This window comes from Bombina bombina, chromosome 6 (genome assembly GCF_027579735.1).
Source record: "Bombina bombina isolate aBomBom1 chromosome 6, aBomBom1.pri, whole genome shotgun sequence".
Lineage (NCBI taxonomy): Eukaryota > Metazoa > Chordata > Amphibia > Anura > Bombinatoridae > Bombina > Bombina bombina.
The window spans coordinates 1,126,977,174-1,126,996,340 of NC_069504.1; the positions used below are offsets into that span (position 1 = coordinate 1,126,977,174).

Here is a 19,167-nt window from a genome sequence, read left to right on the forward strand (position 1 = left end):
GCTGTCCAGAGTCTGAACCAAAAATTGCCTGGCTCCTTATCTTAGATGCCTTCTTTTTCAAATAAAGATAGCAAGAGAACAATGAAAAATTAATAATAGGAGTAAATTAGAAAGTTGCTGCTTTATCGGAATCTTGAAAGAAAAATGTTGGGTTTAGTGTCCCTTTAAAACAATAATAAATGTGCTACACAGCTCTCAAATGAGAATTAACATTCAATAGAAAGAAAACACAAAACGATACTCACTGCATTAGCATTGCCTCCAACCTGCATACATCTCAACTGAAACCAGGACCAGTTCGAATCTAGTTCAGTAGATCTAAAATTAAATATAAATTAAGTTAAAGTGAAGGTAAAGTTACGGTATTAATCAACTATTATACTCAATGAATAAAATAAATATAAGTTTAATTCATTGTTTTTTATTTTGTTTTCTAAACATAGTTATAAGCTTTATAAAGTACTTTTTTAATTAATCATCATATATTCAACCCGTTTTTTATTTTATTTTTTTTACACTGTGGTAACGTTTTTTTCTTAACCAGTTGAAAATTAGGCTGTTAGGTGGCCGTCACTCTTTGTCAAACGCCCACTGAATCAACTGCGCATGCACAATTTTCTTTTTTCATTGTCTTGAACACCATGCGCAAAGCTGATCTCACGGGAGCGAGCCTCGTGTTGTGACGTAGGGAGCGGGTGGGACCGCTCTCTAGTCTAAGGTGATACTGGAGCAGGAAGTGGCAGATGGGAGGAGCGAGAAACGGTAAGAGATATATTTTTTAAAAGTTTCCGATCTCTTAGTAAAAGTAAGGATACACAAAGGAAAAACGAGGACCCGAGGACTTGATGCGCTTCATCTTAGTAAAAGTAATATTGAAGGGTTAAAAACGTAGTGACTACGCTAAAAAACGGATAGGCTTCCTAGAAAGTGCAAGTAAACTACTAAAATTTACCATCACTTTAACATAAACATGGAATAAAAAGAATTAGCAATTCTCAATTACATTCTACAAAATGTTACATCTGTAATTAATTTCTTTGTCACAAAAACATAGCTTGTGATAACAAATGTTCTAAAATGTCAGTTTGCGTTTGCCAAAATCAATGTTGATCTACGGTTGCCTACGAGAGGAGGAGATGATTAGAGATAGAGATCTATATCTATATATATATTAGTTTAGACAGGTAAAAAAAAAAAAAAAAAAAAACACACACAAGGCTCTATTTCTGTTTAAATGGAGTGATAGTAAAAATGTTAAAAATTATCTGTATTTTAAGCAAGCTTTTCTCTGACATTTCCAGTAGTGAAGGGGTTGATTATAGAAAAGAATAAAACATTTTACAAGAAACTACAATGATTTACCAGAGATAAAAACAATGTTACCTTTGTAAGGTATAGTATGTAAAGTGAAAACGTAATATTCACTACACATATAACATAAGTGTTTATATAGGTCAGGTTTGTTCATGAAAATTTTTTTTTTTTTTTTTTTATATATCACTAAAAAAATAATAATACTCTTTTCACATGACAGTTGAGTCATAATATATAATTATAATTTAATATTAAAGTAATCTTAAACAGAATAATAACATATGGACGCCCCACCCACAACTTAGCTGCCCATGTACGAGAAACACAGAGAATTAACGAAAGCTCACAAAGTTTATGTCAGCAAGTGCGCAACCCGAACAGAAACACGTCGTTGCGAGTGGTTTTTCACTATTTCTTTTACAAATCACAAAAAATATATATATATATATATATATATATATATATATATATATATATATATATATATATATATATATATATATATATATATATCTATATCTATATATCTATCTATATATCTATCTATATATCTATCTATCTATATATATATATCTATATATATATATCTATATATATATATATCTATATATCTATCTCATTATCAGGTATTTGTAGAGCGCCAACAGATTCCGCAGCGCTGTAAACATAGTCGGTGTACAGGATAGCTTTTGTAGGGGTCAAGTATATACACACAAACCAGTGAAGTCTTATAGATTGAAATGAACATGGCAAACAATTATATATACACATTGTTATTTTATTTTCTAGACAGATCACTGACTAAACTACTATACATGCCGACACCTCTTGTCTAGCCACATATATTAAAGGGACATTACACACTTTGAGATAGTAATATAAAATGATAAATCACATATATAAAAAGAAGTCTGCAATATACTTTCATTATTTATTTTGTTCCCCTTTACTGTAATTCCATTCTGAAATTGTGAGCTTTTCCGTTCTTGTTAGAAATAGAAGTGCAGAACACTGTTATATTCCACACAGCCATTGGCTGCACACTCTAGTGACCTATTTATAAACTGTCCCCAATTGGACACAGCAGAGAAGGTAACCCAAGTTACAACATGGCAGCTCCCATTGTTTTATAAAAACACTAAAACTTTACACTTATTTTGTCAATATTTAAACAGCCAATGAAACTTTAAAAAATACATCTACTTGTTGTTCTCAGACTAATTTTTTCTATGAATGCATCATTCTATCTAGCATTTATTTAGTGTTTAATGTCCCTTTAAGAAAATAAACTCACCTAATGAAACTCAGGTGAACTCCAAGGGAGCGATGTGTCCCAGAGCAGTCAATGCACAGGAAAACGCCATACGTGATGCTGGCCCAGCTTGGGTTTTTTGCTCCACAGTCAAAACATGTCTGAATAAGAAATGACAACACAACTAAGAATGCCTGAATTTGTTTCCATACAAGCAGTTTTTATTGCGGTTACAGATAAGTCAGTATAATACATTTACATGAAACCTTAATAGAGTCCGAACATCAGATCAATTGTTCTATATGGAAATCAGCCAATCAGCTGCAAGACTACAAGTTCCCAAAAAGTTTGAATTAAATACAGACTGGATGTGGCTTAAAAATGGATCTTAAGAATATTAAGGAGTCCTACGCGCATTTTGAAAGTAAAAGTAGTTCATTTATTTGTATAAATTAAAGCTACATTAAACTAAAAAGTTCTAAATGTCTTTATTATTTTATTAATATTAAGATCTGCTATCATGCAGGTCAAATGTTCTGTATTCTTTTGGTATCCTCTTCCTCTATCCGAGAATATTTACCACTGATCAAAGGGACAGTCTAGTTGACAACTGTCATTGTATAAAAAGATAGATAATCCCTTTATTACCCATTCCCCAGTTTTGCATAACAAACAGTTATATTAATACATTTTTTACCTCTGCGATTACCTTGTTTCTAAGCCCCTGCAGACTGCCCCCTTATCTCAGTGCTTTTACAATCTTGCATCTTAACCAATTAGTGCTGGTTCTTGGATAACCAATATTCTCCACGGGAGTGAGCACAATGTTGTCTACATGGCACACTGTCTGGGTGCTGTGCAAGATTTAAAAAGTTAATAAAAAGCACTGAGATAAGGGGCGGCCTGTAAGGACTCAGAAACAGGCAATCTTAGAGGTTCTAAAGTATATTAATATAACAATGATTGTTTGAAAAGTTGGGGGATGGGTAGTAAAAGCCTTATTTAACCCCTTAGTTACCAGCTACATATCCTGTATGTCTTTGAACAGGGATTGCATTTTAGATAGCGCGGCCTTGCAGTGAGACCCACGCTACTATGACCTGAAAAACCCTTAACGACAAACGACGTACAGGGTGCTCCGCAGTCGCCAAGGAGTTAAGCAATAATAAAAAAAAATTATAAAGTAGACTGTCCCTTTAAAGGGATACTAAACCCAGTTTCTTTCTTTAAAGATTCAGATAGTGCATGCGATTTTAAGCAACTTTCTAATTTACTCCTATTATCATTTTTTCTTCTTCGTTCTCTTGCTATCTTTATTTGAAAAAGCAGTAATGTAAGGTTAATAGCCGATCCATTTTTGGTTCAGTACCTGGGTAGCGCTTGCTGATTGGTTTGCTACGTTTAGCCACCAATCAGCAAGCTCTACCCAGGTTCTGAACCAAAAATGGGCCAGTTCTTAAAGGGACATTAAATCCCCCCCAAAAAATAATTATTTAAAGTTTCAGATAGAGCATACATATGCAAACAATTTTCCAATTTACTTCTATTATAAATTTTGCTTCATTCTGTTGTCATCCTTTCTTGAAGAAGCAGCAATGCACTACTGGGAACTAGCGGAAGACATTGGTAAGCCAATCACAAGAGGCATATATGTGCAGCCACCAATCAGTAGCTAGCTCCCAGCTTCTGAGCCTATATAGATATGTTTTTCAACTAAGGATACCAAGAGAACTAAGCAAATTAGATAAAAGAAGTACATTGGAAAGTTATTTAAAAAATGTGTGTACTCTCTCTGAATCATGGAAGAAAAAAAAATTGGGTTTTATGTCCATTTAACCTTACAGTCCTGCTTTTTCAAATAAAGATACTAAGTGAACAAAGAAAAATTGATAATAGGAGTAAATTAGAAAGTTGCTTAAAATTGCTGCTGTATCTGAATCACTTTTTTGTCCTAGAAGGATTCCCTAAAAAAAAAAAATACAATAAACCCAGTGCTACGTAGACATCAAGAAGCAAAGTGCACTATGTATTCCTGCAGATAAGACAAAATAAGGGAACTTTGGCCTTGGTGGATTAAAGAACCAATAATGACACCTTTTGACACTTTCCAGCAATGAGAAATTGAAATCTCCTTTAACTATTTGTGCGAATATTGAGGCCAAAAACAGAAGTAACAATTTGATTTATTCAGAAACACACTGAAATAGTAAATCATAAAACTAAAGTGAGAAGAGTTTTCTTAAAGGCAAACGATTTATTTTAGAAGCACAAATGTCACATGACAGCAAACAGGTTTTTTTAATTTAAATAGGAAAATGTAGCAGGAAAAAGCATCGCTGTTTAAAAAAAAAAGGACTCATCACCTGTGATGGATAATTACAGAGCGCCTCTAAGGTTTTATAGGAGAGTCCGGGAATGGAACTTACAATTTACAGGGACATTTAATAAAATAAAAAAAATCAGATCCCCATCCCATATTTAATCGGTCTCTTTTCCCCACTGCCCCAGAGAGGCTGAAGTGCTCTCAGCATACACAAGTATTTTGCGCTATTCCTGGGCCTGTAGCAGTGCACAAGCTCACTTACATATGACCAGTTAAACATTTGCCAGTGGGTTTCGTGTTTTGGTTTTATGTTCCTCTAGGAGGAACTGTGAAATCTGATGCCCTTAGAAACCAAAATACGCCATATTTTCCTTATACATTTAACACAATAGGAGGCCAGGGATGCAGGAAATGGTTCCGCAGCCCACTAGAAAACAAGGATTTGAAATACAATTACTAAATAAAACATTCACAGAGTATAGGAGTAGGAAGAATAATGCCAAAGAGCTACGCCTCATAACTGCTGCCCCCTCTAAATCATGCTGCCCTAGGCAGGAGCAAGAATTCATCCCTGTTAATAACCCTTAAAGGGACAGTCAACTCCAGAATTGTTGTTGTTTTAAAAGATAGATAATCCCTTAATTACCAATTCCCCAATTTTGCATAGCCAACACAGTTATAATTATACAAGTTTTACCTCTGTAATTACCTTGTATCTAAGCCTCAGCAGGACTGCCCCCTTATTTCAGTTCTTTTGACAGACTTGCATTTTAGCCAGTCAGAGCTGTCTCTATGGTAAATTCACATGCATGAGCTCAATGTTATCTATATGAAACACGTGAACTAATGTCCTCTAGTGGTGAAAAACCTATCAAAATGCAGTTAGATTAGAGGCGGCCTTCAAGGTCTAAGAAATTAGCATATAAACCTCCTAGGTTTAGCTTTCAACTAAGAATACCAAGAGAACAAAGCAAAATTGGTGATAAAAGTAAATTGGAAAGTTGTTTAAAATTACATGCTCTGAATCATGAAAGTTTATTTTTGACTAGACTGTCCCTTTAACTTAGCATTAAAAGTCTAAGCAAAGAAGTAAACTTTCATGATTCAGACAGAACTATACACGTCAACAAAAGGAGAATTAAGGGGACATGAAACCCAATTTATTTTTCTTTTGAGTCAGATAGAGCTTGCAATTTTAAATAACTTTCCAATTTATTTCTATTATCTAATTAGTTTTGCTATTTTGTATCCTTTGTTGAAAAGTATACCTAGGTAGGTTCAGAAGCTGCTAAAACCAAAACAAATCCCACCTCCTACAAACACACATAAAACTCAAAACCCTGTTCCCAGCTGGTATAAAAAAAAAAAAAAAAACTAGGTTCCATTAATCTCAGGGGATCCTATATAGACCACATTATTTTAGGACTAATTTAAAACATTTGTAGTGTCTATCACAAGAATTGTGGTGCTCATTTGTATATCCTTACCCACATTTCCCTACTCCAGTGGGATTTAGGGTTTCCTGTGGAAGGGATATAGTACTAATGTAACACAAGCTACAGAGCATCTATCTGCAAAAAAAAGTTAATTATGGTATACTGGGAAATGCACTTAGCGCATGCAACAAACACAGTTAAATGCACTACACATATGTTGTTCCCAGATCAGGATTTCACATACAAGTGCCCACAACTCGTTAAAATCTGGTCAACCCTGGAACATAATTTTCTGTCCAATGAGAGGGTACAGTGACTTGATCAGGATAACAACAAAACGTTGGTACCTTTTACTTCTTTATTTTACCAAAACAGAGATCATGGCAATATGTTCAGCTTCTGAAATCCCAAAGTTACATTTTTATCCTTTGCAAGTAAGAGAAAAACTGATGTGATGAAATTTCTATTGCCTGCACATTCTTCATAAAGGCAATGAGATGACGTATGCCTTTATTGCTTAGATGGTGGAGGGGACAATACGTATATGCACCCAATCGTTAGGTGATGAGGTGACCTGTGTTCACTTGTCAAAATAATGATAATTAGGTTACCATATTTCTTGATGTCTAGGTGCGAACATGGTCTGCAATACAGATGTCTAGCATCAATGCGAACAGATAATCTGTGACCAGGTAATGAAATTATCTATTAAAATCCCCATTTTAGGGTGATAGGGTGGCCATATATCCTCATCCTGTACCAAAAACTTGTTACTTCACTGAGCAGATTACATGACATTGATTCATGGGATGAAGTGTGCTCTTTTAAACCATGTTAAAAAGGTCTTTGCCACCTGTCTAAGTGAAGGAATATCCTAATTCAATTTCATCCATGTACAGCATCTCATGATCAAGTATCCAGAATTATTGTGATGCCCACATTTGAAGGCTCTCATATACTTATATGTCACAGAGACCTTTTCTGTTTTATCATTTAGGTATGGTACTAGAAAGTGTAGTTTTATAACCCTGTTTCCATGAGAAAAACCTTCCCTACACAGTCCATTTCCCTAACCTAGCACCAATGTGCTACCTGCTCTAAAAGTTAATTTTCTCCTCTGGTTATTCTCACATTCTGGATCTATCTAGAAAACCTGGCACTGGCTCCACTCACTTCTCAATGCCCTCTGCCTGATTTCTCCAGCTACTCTCTCATTCACGGACCATCATGGCTTGGTACAGTCTCAGATTGCTGCAATCTCGCCCTCTAGTTCTGTGTCCCCAGTATGGATTTGACTGCTCCCACTGCTCTTCCACTCTGGCTTTATATAGTCAGCCTGGCATCCACTCCACAAACCCAGCCTGGCATCCGCTCCACATCCCCAGCCTGGCATCCGCTCCACATCCCCAGCCTGGCATCCGCTTCCCCTCTGGCTCACTGTCCTTGGTCTGACACCATTTCTGGCAGCTCCTCTTAGTGTAGAGTTGAATAGTACTGGTCCTGCCATCTTGTTCTCTTCTCTGACTATATCCACAATCTACCGTGCAACCTGCTTTACAACTTTGTTTCTAGTCTACTAGCTGCGCTGTGACTGTCACCAGTTCTGTTTTTCTGACACTGTGCATCTGAGTACCTGCCCCTTCAACTGATCCTATACTGGGCCAGTGTCACCAATTTGGTACTCACACAAATAGTTACCCTATGGCTCAATATTACAAGTCCAGTACAGGCTCTGATAGCTGCTTTTACCCCTCTGGAATTTTGCCCCAAGGCTGATATCAGTAATTACACAGGCTCTCCTCTTCCGGTTTAATGTCCCCATCCTGGTACCTTAACAGCTGTTTGCACATTCACTCCTGTTTCCCAAGCCGGTATCACACATACCAGCTGCTCCCACTGTGTCACCAGCTTGTCCTGACAAAGCCAGCTAAGCACTCCTGGCTCAATCTCCAGCCTGGCACTGCCAACTACTTTCCCCATTGGTCACTTCCTCCTCGCCTGACATCAGCTGTGCCACCACTACCTGTATAGTAGGAGTCTCTTGAGGAATAGCTAAGCAAGCTGCAATCACTGGCTCTTACAGTCTCACAAGGGGCCTGTACCTCAGCTGTACAACCTACCCACCAGTAACCCCAGCATGGCACAAGTAACTGCCCCCCTGCTCTTCTCTGGCTCCCAGCCTGGCACTGCCAACTACTTTCCCCATTGGTCACTTCCTCCTCACCTGACATCAGCTGTGCCACCACTACCTGTATAGCACGGAGTCTCTTGAGGAATAGCTAAGCAAGCTGCAATCACTGGCTCTTACAGTATCACAAGGGGCCTGTACCTCAGCTGTACAACCTACCCACCAGTAACCCCAGCATGGCACAAGTAACTGCTCCACTGCTCTTCTCTGGCTCCCAGCCTGGCACTGCCAACTACTTTCCCCATTGGTCACTTCCTCCTCACCTGACATCAGCTGTGCCACCACTACCTGTATAGCACGGAGTCTCTTGAGGAATAGCTAAGCAAGCTGTAATCACTGGCTCTTATAGTCTCACAAGGGGCCTGTACCTCAGCTGTACAACCTACCCACCAGTAACCCCAGCATGGCACAAGTAACTGCCCCACTGCTCTTCTCTGGCTCCCCACTACCTTCTCTAGCACATTAGTGTCACCAGCTACATGACACCAGCTGGTTACAGGCCGTATCTGCTCTCTAGGTTGCCACCATATGTGCCAGTCTCACCTTGTTTGTGGGCACAGCACGGAGCCGCTTGAAAACGTGGAATATATCCTGCTTGTGGGGCTCACTCATGGTGCCTACGGTGCTTCTGCTCCCGGTTTCCTGTCTCCGGTGCGCTCCTTGTAACGACCGGTAACTCCTAAGACACTGAGCAACAACAGCGCCACGTCAGCGCGGCGACTGACGTCTCGAACAAAACCACGCCCATAATACACCTACAGCCCGCCCCAACCCTTAGAGAAAGTGACATCGCCACGCCCCTTTACTGGCAAAACTTTCATGGCACCGCCCCTCAGTGATTCACCTGTTCCTCGAGAGTCCGCCCAGTCTGGTGTGACAGGAAGTGTAAATACTGCACGAGTGGGCAGGAGATGAGATACACGGAACAGAACATTTATATACAGAACAGATATACAGTGTGAGGTCTGACACATATGTACAGTGGTGAGGAGAGGCTGGTACATATGTACAGTGGTGAGGAGAGGCTGGTACATATGTACAGTGGTGAGGAGTGAGAGGCTGGCACATATGTACAGTGGTGAGGAGTGAGAGGCTGGCACATATGTACAGTGGTGAGGAGTGAGAGGCTGGCACATATGTACAGTGGTGAGGAGTGAGAGGCTGACACATATGTACAGTGGTGAGAAGAGGCTGGTACATATGTACAGTGGTGAGGAGAGGCTGGTACATATGTACAGTGGTGAGGAGTGAGAGGCTGGCACATATGTACAGTGGTGAGGAGAGGCTGGTACATATGTACAGTGGTGAGGAGAGGCTGGCACATATGTACAGTGGTGAGGAGAGGCTGGTACATATGTACAGTGGTGAGGAGTGAGAGGCTGGCACATATGTACAGTGGTGAGGAGTGAGAGGCTGACACATATGTACAGTGGTGAGGAGAGGCTGGTACATATGTACAATGGTGAGGAGTGAGAGGCTGGCACATATGTACAGTGGTGAGGAGAGGCTGGTACATATGTACAGTGGTGAGGAGAGGCTGACACATATGTACAGTGGTGAGGAGAGGCTGGTACATATGTACAGTGGTGAGGAGAGGCTGGTACATATGTACAGTGATGAGTGAGATGCTGGCACATATGTACAGTGGTGAGGAATGAGAGGCTGGCACATATGTACAGTGGTGAGGAGTGAGAGGCTGGCACATATGTACAGTGGTGAGGAGTGAGAGGCTGGCACATATATACAGTGGTGAGGAGAGGCTGGCACATATGTACAGTGGTGAGGAGAGGCTGGTACATATGTACAGTGGTGAGGAGAGGCTGGTACATATGTACAGTGGTGAGGAGTGAGAGGCTGGCACATATGTACAGTGGTGAGGAGTGAGAGGCTGGTACATATATACAGTGGTGAGGAGAGGCTGGTACATATGTACAGTGGTGAGGAGAGGCTGGCACATATGTACAGTGGTGAGGAGAGGCTGGTACATATGTACAGTGGTGAGGAGAGGCTGGTACATATGTACAGTGGTGAGGAGAGGCTGGTACATATGTACAGTGGTGAGGAGAGGCTGGTACATATGTACAGTGGTGAGGAGTGAGAGGCTGGCACATATGTACAGTGGTGAGGAGTGAGAGGCTGGTACATATGTACAGTGGTGAGGAGAGGCTGGTACATATGTACAGTGGTGAGGAGTGAGAGGCTGGTACATATGTACAGTGGTGAGGAGAGGCTGGCACATATGTACAGTGGTGAGGAGTGAGAGGCTGGTACATATGTACAGTGGTGAGGAGCAGCTGGTACATATGTACAGTGGTGAGGAGAGGCTGGTACATATGTACAGTGGTGAGGAGCGGCTGGTACATATGTACAGTGGTGAGGAGAGGCTGACACATAGGCACAGTGGTGAGGAGAGGCTGGCACATATGTATAGTGGCGAGGAGAGGCTGGCACATATGTACAGTGGTGAGGAGAGGCTGGCACATATATACAGTGGTGAGGAGAGGCTGGCACATATGTACAGTGGTGAGGAGAGGCTGGCACATATATACAGTGGTGAGGAGAGGCTGGTACATATGTACAGTGGTGAGGAGAGGCTGGCACATATGTACAGTGGTGAGAAGAGGCTGGCACATATGTACAGTGGTGAGGAGAGGCTGGTACATATGTACAGTGGTGAGGAGTGAGAGGCTGGCACATATGTACAGTGGTGAGGAGTGAGAGGCTGACACATATGTACAGTGGTGAGGAGAGGCTGGTACATATGTACAGTGGTGAGGAGAGGCTGGTACATATGTACAGTGGTGAGGAGTGAGAGGCTGGCACATATGTACAGTGGTGAGGAGTGAGAGGCTGACACATATGTACAGTGGTGAGAAGAGGCTGGTACATATGTACAGTGGTGAGGAGAGGCTGGTACATATGTACAGTGGTGAGGAGTGAGAGGCTGGCACATATGTACAGTGGTGAGGAGTGAGAGGCTGACACATATGTACAGTGGTGAGGAGAGGCTGGTACATATGTACAATGGTGAGGAGTGAGAGGCTGGCACATATGTACAGTGGTGAGGAGAGGCTGGTACATATGTACAGTGGTGAGGAGAGGCTGACACATATGTACAGTGGTGAGGAGAGGCTGGTACATATGTACAGTGGTGAGGAGAGGCTGGTACATATGTACAGTGATGAGTGAGATGCTGGCACATATGTACAGTGGTGAGGAATGAGAGGCTGGCACATATGTACAGTGGTGAGGAGTGAGAGGCTGGCACATATGTACAGTGGTGAGGAGTGAGAGGCTGGCACATATATACAGTGGTGAGGAGAGGCTGGCACATATGTACAGTGGTGAGGAGAGGCTGGTACATATGTACAGTGGTGAGGAGAGGCTGGTACATATGTACAGTGGTGAGGAGTGAGAGGCTGGCACATATGTACAGTGGTGAGGAGTGAGAGGCTGGTACATATATACAGTGGTGAGGAGAGGCTGGTACATATGTACAGTGGTGAGGAGAGGCTGGCACATATGTACAGTGGTGAGGAGAGGCTGGTACATATGTACAGTGGTGAGGAGAGGCTGGTACATATGTACAGTGGTGAGGAGAGGCTGGTACATATGTACAGTGGTGAGGAGAGGCTGGTACATATGTACAGTGGTGAGGAGTGAGAGGCTGGCACATATGTACAGTGGTGAGGAGTGAGAGGCTGGTACATATGTACAGTGGTGAGGAGAGGCTGGTACATATGTACAGTGGTGAGGAGTGAGAGGCTGGTACATATGTACAGTGGTGAGGAGAGGCTGGCACATATGTACAGTGGTGAGGAGTGAGAGGCTGGTACATATGTACAGTGGTGAGGAGCGGCTGGTACATATGTACAGTGGTGAGGAGAGGCTGGTACATATGTACAGTGGTGAGGAGCGGCTGGTACATATGTACAGTGGTGAGGAGAGGCTGACACATAGGCACAGTGGTGAGGAGAGGCTGGCACATATGTATAGTGGCGAGGAGAGGCTGGCACATATGTACAGTGGTGAGGAGAGGCTGGCACATATATACAGTGGTGAGGAGAGGCTGGCACATATGTACAGTGGTGAGGAGAGGCTGGCACATATATACAGTGGTGAGGAGAGGCTGGTACATATGTACAGTGGTGAGGAGAGGCTGGCACATATGTACAGTGGTGAGGAGTGAGAGGCTGGCACATATGTACAGTGGTGAGGAGTGAGAGGCTGGCACATATGTACAGTGGTGAGGAGAGGCTGGCACATATATACAGTGGTGAGGAGAGGCTGGCACATATGTACAGTGGTGAGGAGAGGCTGGCACATATATACAGTGGTAAGGAGAGGCTGGTACATATGTACAGTGGTGAGGAGAGGCTGGCACATATATACAGTGGTGAGGAGTGAGAGGCTGGCACATATGTAGAGTGGTGAGGAGAGGCTGGCACATATATACAGTGGTGAGGAAATGCTGACACATATGTACAGTGGTGAGGAGAGGCTGGTACATATATACAGTGGTGAGGAGTGAGAGGCTGACACATATATACAGTGGTGAGGAGAGGCTGGTACATATGTACAGTGGTGAGGAAATGCTGACACATATGTACAGTGGTGAGGAGAGGCTGGTACATATATACAGTGGTGAGGAGTGAGAGGCTGACACATATATACAGTGGTGAGGAGAGGCTGGTACATATGTACAGTGGTGAGGAGTGAGAGGCTGGTACATATGTACAGTGGTGAGGAGTGAGAGGCTGACACATATATACAGTGGTGAGGAGAGGCTGGTACATATGTACAGTGGTGAGGAAATGCTGACACATATGTACAGTGGTGAGGAGAGGCTGGTACATATATACAGTGGTGAGGAGTGAGAGGCTGACACATATATACAGTGGTGAGGAGAGGCTGGTACATATGTACAGTGGTGAGGAAATGCTGACACATATGTACAGTGGTGAGGAGAGGCTGGTACATATGTACAGTGGTGAGGAGAGGCTGGTACATATGTACAGTGGTGAGGAGAGGCTGGCACATAGGTACAGTGGTGAGGAGAGGCTGGCACATATGTACAGTGGTGAGGAGAGGCTGGCACATATGTACAGTGGTGAGGAGTGAGAGGCTGGCACATATGTACAGTGGTGAGGAGAGGCTGGCACATATATACAGTGGTGAGGAGAGGCTTGCACATATGTACAGTGGTGAGGAGATGCTGGCACATATGTACAGTGGTGAGGAGAGGCTGGCACATATGTACAGTGGTGAGGAGAGGCTGGCACATATGTACAGTGGTGAGGAGAGGCTGGCACATATGTACAGTGGTGAGGAGAGGCTGGCACATATGTACAGTGGTGAGGAGAGGCTTGCACATATGTACAGTGGCGAGGAGCGTAAGGCTGGCACATATGTACAGTGGTGAGGAGTGAGAGGCTGGCACATATGTACAGTGGTGAGGAGAGGCTGGTACATATGTACAGTGGTGAGGAGTGAGAGGCTGGCACATATGTACAGTGGTGAGGAGAGGCTGGCACATATGTACAGTGGTGAGGAGAGGCTTGCACATATGTACAGTGGCGAGGAGCGTAAGGCTGGCACATATGTACAGTGGTGAGGAGTGAGAGGCTGGCACATATGTACAGTGGCGAGGAGCGTAAGGCTGGTACATATGTACAGTGGTGAGGAGAGGCTGGCACATATGTACAGTGGTGAGGAGAGGCTGGCACATATGTACTGTGGTGAGGAGAGGCTGGTACATATGTACAGTGGTGAGGAGTGAGAGGCTGGCACATATGTACAGTGGTGAGGAGTGAGAGGCTGGCACATATGTACAGTGGTGAGGAGTGAGAGATATGTACAGTGGTGATGAGTGAGATGCTGGCACAATTGTACAGTGGTGAGGAATGAGAGGCTGGCACATATGTACAGTGGTGAGGAGTGAGAGGCTGGCACATATGTACAGTGGTGATGAGTGAGATGCTGGCACATATGTACAGTGGTGAGGAATGAGAGGCTGGCACATATGTACAGTGGTGAGGAGTGAGAGGCTGGCACATATGTACAGTGGTGAGGAGTGAGAGGTTGGCACATATGTACAGTGGTGAGGAGTGAGAGGCTGGCACATATGTACAGTGGTGATGAGTGAGATGCTGGCACATATGTACAGTGGTGAGGAATGAGAGGCTGGCACATATGTACAGTGGTGAGGAGTGAGAGGCTGGCACATATGTACAGTGGTGAGAGGTTGGCACATATGTACAGTGGTGAGGAGTGAGAGGCTGGTACATATGTACAGTGGTGAGGAGAGGCTGGTACATATGTACAGTGGTGAGGAGAGGCTGGTACATATGTACAGTGGTGAGGAGAGGCTGGCACATAGGCACAGTGGTGAGGAGAGGCTGGCACATAGGTACAGTGGTGAGGAGAGGCTGGCACATATGTACAGTGGTGAGGAGAGGCTGGTACAGTGGTGAGGAGCGGCTGGCACATATGTACAGTGGTGAGGAGTGAGAGGCTGGCACACATGTACAGTGGTGAGGAGAGGCTGGCACATATGTACAGTGGTGAGGAGAGGCTGGCACATATGTACAGTGGTGAGGAGAGGCTGGCACATATGTATTGTGGTGAGGAGAGGCTGACACATATGTACAGTGGTAAGGAGAGGCTGGCACATATGTACAGTAGTGAGGAGAGGCTGGCACATATGTACAGTGGTGAGGAGTGAGAGGCTGGTACATATGTACAGTGGTGAGGAGTGAGAGGCTGGTACATATGTACAGTGGTGAGGAATGAGAGGCTGGCACATATGTACAGTGGTGAGGAGTGAGAGGTTGGCACATATGTACAGTGGTGAGGAGTGAGAGGCTGGCACATATGTACAGTGGTGAGGAGTGAGAGGCTGGCACATATGTACAGTAGTGAGGAGAGGCTGGCACATATGTACAGTAGTGAGGAGAGGCTGGCACATATTACAGTGGTGAGGAGTGAGAGGCTGGTACATATGTACAGTGGTGAGGAGTGAGAGGCTGGTACATATGTACAGTGGTGAGGAGAGGCTGGCACATATGTACAGTGGTGAGGAATGAGAGGCTGGCACATATGTACAGTGGTGAGGAGTGAGAGGTTGGCACATATGTACAGTGGTGAGGAGTGAGAGGCTGGTACATATGTACAGTGGTGAGGAGTGAGAGGCTGGCACATATGTACAGTGGTAAGGAGTGAGAGGCTGGCACATATGTACAGTGGTGAGGAGTGAGAGGCTGACACATATGTACAGTGGTGAGGAGTGAGAGGCTGGTACATATGTACAGTGGTGAGGAGAGGCTGGTACATATGTACAGTGGTGAGGAAATGCTGACACATATGTACAGTGGTGAGGAGAGGCTGGTACATATATACAGTGGTGAGGAGTGAGAGGCTGACACATATATACAGTGGTGAGGAGAGGCTGGTACATATGTACAGTGGTGAGGAAATGCTGACACATATGTACAGTGGTGAGGAGAGGCTGGTACATATGTACAGTGGTGAGGAGAGGCTGGTACATATGTACAGTGGTGAGGAGAGGCTGGCACATAGGTACAGTGGTGAGGAGTGAGAGGCTGGCACATATGTACAGTGGTGAGGAGAGGCTGGCACATATGTACAGTGGTGAGGAGTGAGAGGCTGGCACATATGTACAGTGGTGAGGAGAGGCTGGCACATATATACAGTGGTGAGGAGAGGCTTGCACATATGTACAGTGGTGAGGAGATGCTGGCACATATGTACAGTGGTGAGGAGAGGCTGGCACATATGTACAGTGGTGAGGAGAGGCTGGCACATATATACAGTGGTGAGGAGAGGCTTGCACATATGTACAGTGGTGAGGAGAGGCTGGCACATATGTACAGTGGTGAGGAGAGGCTTGCACATATGTACAGTGGCGAGGAGCGTAAGGCTGGCACATATGTACAGTGGTGAGGAGTGAGAGGCTGGCACATATGTACAGTGGTGAGGAGAGGCTGGTACATATGTACAGTGGTGAGGAGTGAGAGGTTGGCACATATGTACAGTGGTGAGGAGAGGCTGGCACATATGTACAGTGGTGAGGAGAGGCTTGCACATATGTACAGTGGCGAGGAGCGTAAGGCTGGCACATATGTACAGTGGTGAGGAGTGAGAGGCTGGCACATATGTACAGTGGCGAGGAGCGTAAGGCTGGTACATATGTACAGTGGTTAGGAGAGGCTGGCACATATGTACAGTGGTGAGGAGAGGCTGGCACATATGTACAGTGGTGAGGAGAGGCTGGCACATATGTACTGTGGTGAGGAGAGGCTGGCACATATGTACTGTGGTGAGGAGAGGCTGGTACATATGTACAGTGGTGAGGAGAGGCTGGCACATATGTACAGTGGTGAGGAGTGAGAGGCTGGTACATATGTACAGTGGTGAGGAGTGAGAGGCTGGCACATATGTACAGTGGTGAGGAGTGAGAGGCTGGTACATATGTACAGTGGTGAAGAGTGAGAGGCTGGCACATATGTACAGTGGTGAGGAGAGGCTGGTACATATGTACAGTGGTGAGGAGAGGCTGGTACATATGTACAGTGGTGAGGAGAGGCTGGTACATATGTACAGTGGTGAGGAGTGAGAGGCTGGTACATATGTACAGTGGTGAGGAGTGAGAGGCTGGTACATATGTACAGTGGTGAGGAATGAGAGGCTGGTACATATGTACAGTGGTGAGGAATGAGAGGCTGGTACATATGTACAGTGGTGAGGAATGAGAGGCTGGTACATATGTACAGTGGTGAGGAATGAGAGGCTGGTACATATGTACAGTGGTGAGGAATGAGAGGCTGGCACATATGTACAGTGGTGAGGAGAGGCCGGTACATATGTACAGTGGTGAGGAGAGGCTGGTACATATGTACAGTGGTGAGGAGTGAGAGGCTGGTACATATGTACAGTGGTGAGGAGAGGCTGGTACATATGTACAGTGGTGAGGAGTGAGAGGCTGGTACATATGTACAGTGGTGAGGAGTGAGAGGCTGGTACATATGTACAGTGGTGAGGAGTGAGAGGCTGGCACATATGTACAGTGGTGAGGAGTGAGAGGCTGGCACATATGTACAGTGGTGAGGAGTGAGAGGCTGGCACATATGTACAGTGGTGAGGAGAGGCTGGCACATATGTACAGTGGTGAGGAGAGGCTGGCACATATGTACAGTGGTGAGGAGAGGCTGGCACATATGTACAGTGGTGAGGAGAGAGAGGCTGGCACATATGTACAGTGGTGAGGAGTGAGAGGCTGACACATATGTACAGTGGTGAGGAGTGAGAGGCTGGTACATATGTACAGTGGTGAGGAGAGGCTGGTACATATGTACAGTGGTGAGGAGTGAGAGGCTGGCACATATGTACTGTGGTGAGGAGTGAGAGGCTGGTACATATGTACAGTGGTGAGGAGTGAGAGGCCGGTACATATCTACAGTGGTGAGAAGAGGCTGGTACATATGTACAGTGGTGAGGAGTGAGAGGCTGGTACATATGTACAGTGGTGAGGAGTGAGAGGCTGGTACATATGTACAGTGGTGAGGAGTGAGAGGTGAGTCTTATATAAATATATTCATTTACAGGCTACTAAGAAAAGCTTTAGCTACCTTTATAGTGTGAAACATGAGAGTCTCTTCCTCTTTTTTAACCTGCAATTTAGCAGGGTATATAATATATGCTGTCGATCCAGTTTTTATTATGCTAGAGCAAATACCTGTCATTTCTAAAGTTGTTTCGTATGAAAAGTCTTGAAATATGTTAGAGAGGCTTGCACATATGTACAGTGGTGAGGAGTGAGAGGCTGGCACATATGTACAGTGGTGAGGAGTGAGAGGCTGGTACATATGTACAGTGGTGAGGAGTGAGAGGCTGGTACATATGTACAGCGGTGAGGAGAGGCTTGCACATATGTACAGTGGCGAGGAGCGTAAGGCTGGCACATATGTACAGTGGTGAGGAGTGAGAGGCTGGCACATATGTACAGTGGTGAGGAGTGAGAGGCTGGTACATATGTACAATGGTGAGGAGTGAGAGGCTGGCACATATGTACAGTGGTGAGGAGAGAGAGGCTTGCACATATGTACAGTGGCGAGGAGCGTAAGGCTGGCACATATGTACAGTGGTGAGGAGTGAGAGGCTGGCACATATGTACAGTGGTGAGGAGAGGCTGGTACATATGTACAGTGGTGAGGAGAGGCTGGTACATATGTACAGTGGTGAGGAGAGGCTGGTACATATGTACAGTGGTGAAGAGAGGCTGGTACATATGTACAGTGGTGAGGAGTGAGAGGCTGGTACATATGTACAGTGGTGAGGAGTGAGAGGCCGGTACATATGTACAGTGGTGAGGAGAGGCTGGCACATATGTACAGTGGTGAGGAGAGGCTGGTACATATGTACAGTGGTGAGGAGTGAGAGGCTGGCACATATGTATAGTGGTGAGGAGTGAGAGGCTGGTACATATGTACAGTGGTGAGGAGAGGCTGGTACATATGTACAGTGGTGAGGAAATGCTGACACATATGTACAGTGGTGAGGAGAGGCTGGTACATATATACAGTGGTGAGGAGTGAGAGGCTGACACATATATACAGTGGTGAGGAGAGGCTGGTAC

The 19,167-nt window shown here is 44.4% G+C and overlaps 1 protein-coding gene across 1 annotated transcript in view; it reads right to left on the bottom strand.

Annotated features, from left to right (window-relative positions):
- Nucleotides 1–9,223, bottom strand: part of ARFGAP3 (ADP ribosylation factor GTPase activating protein 3) — a gene marked incomplete in the record, with an annotated part of 126,537 nt that extends 117,314 nt beyond the window's left edge. The window contains 3 exon segments of the mRNA XM_053719099.1: nt 246–318; nt 2,609–2,727; nt 9,057–9,223. Of these exon segments, the coding sequence (XP_053575074.1) occupies nt 246–318; nt 2,609–2,727; nt 9,057–9,125 (261 nt within the window).
- Nucleotides 9,224–19,167: the final 9,944 nt, after the last annotated feature.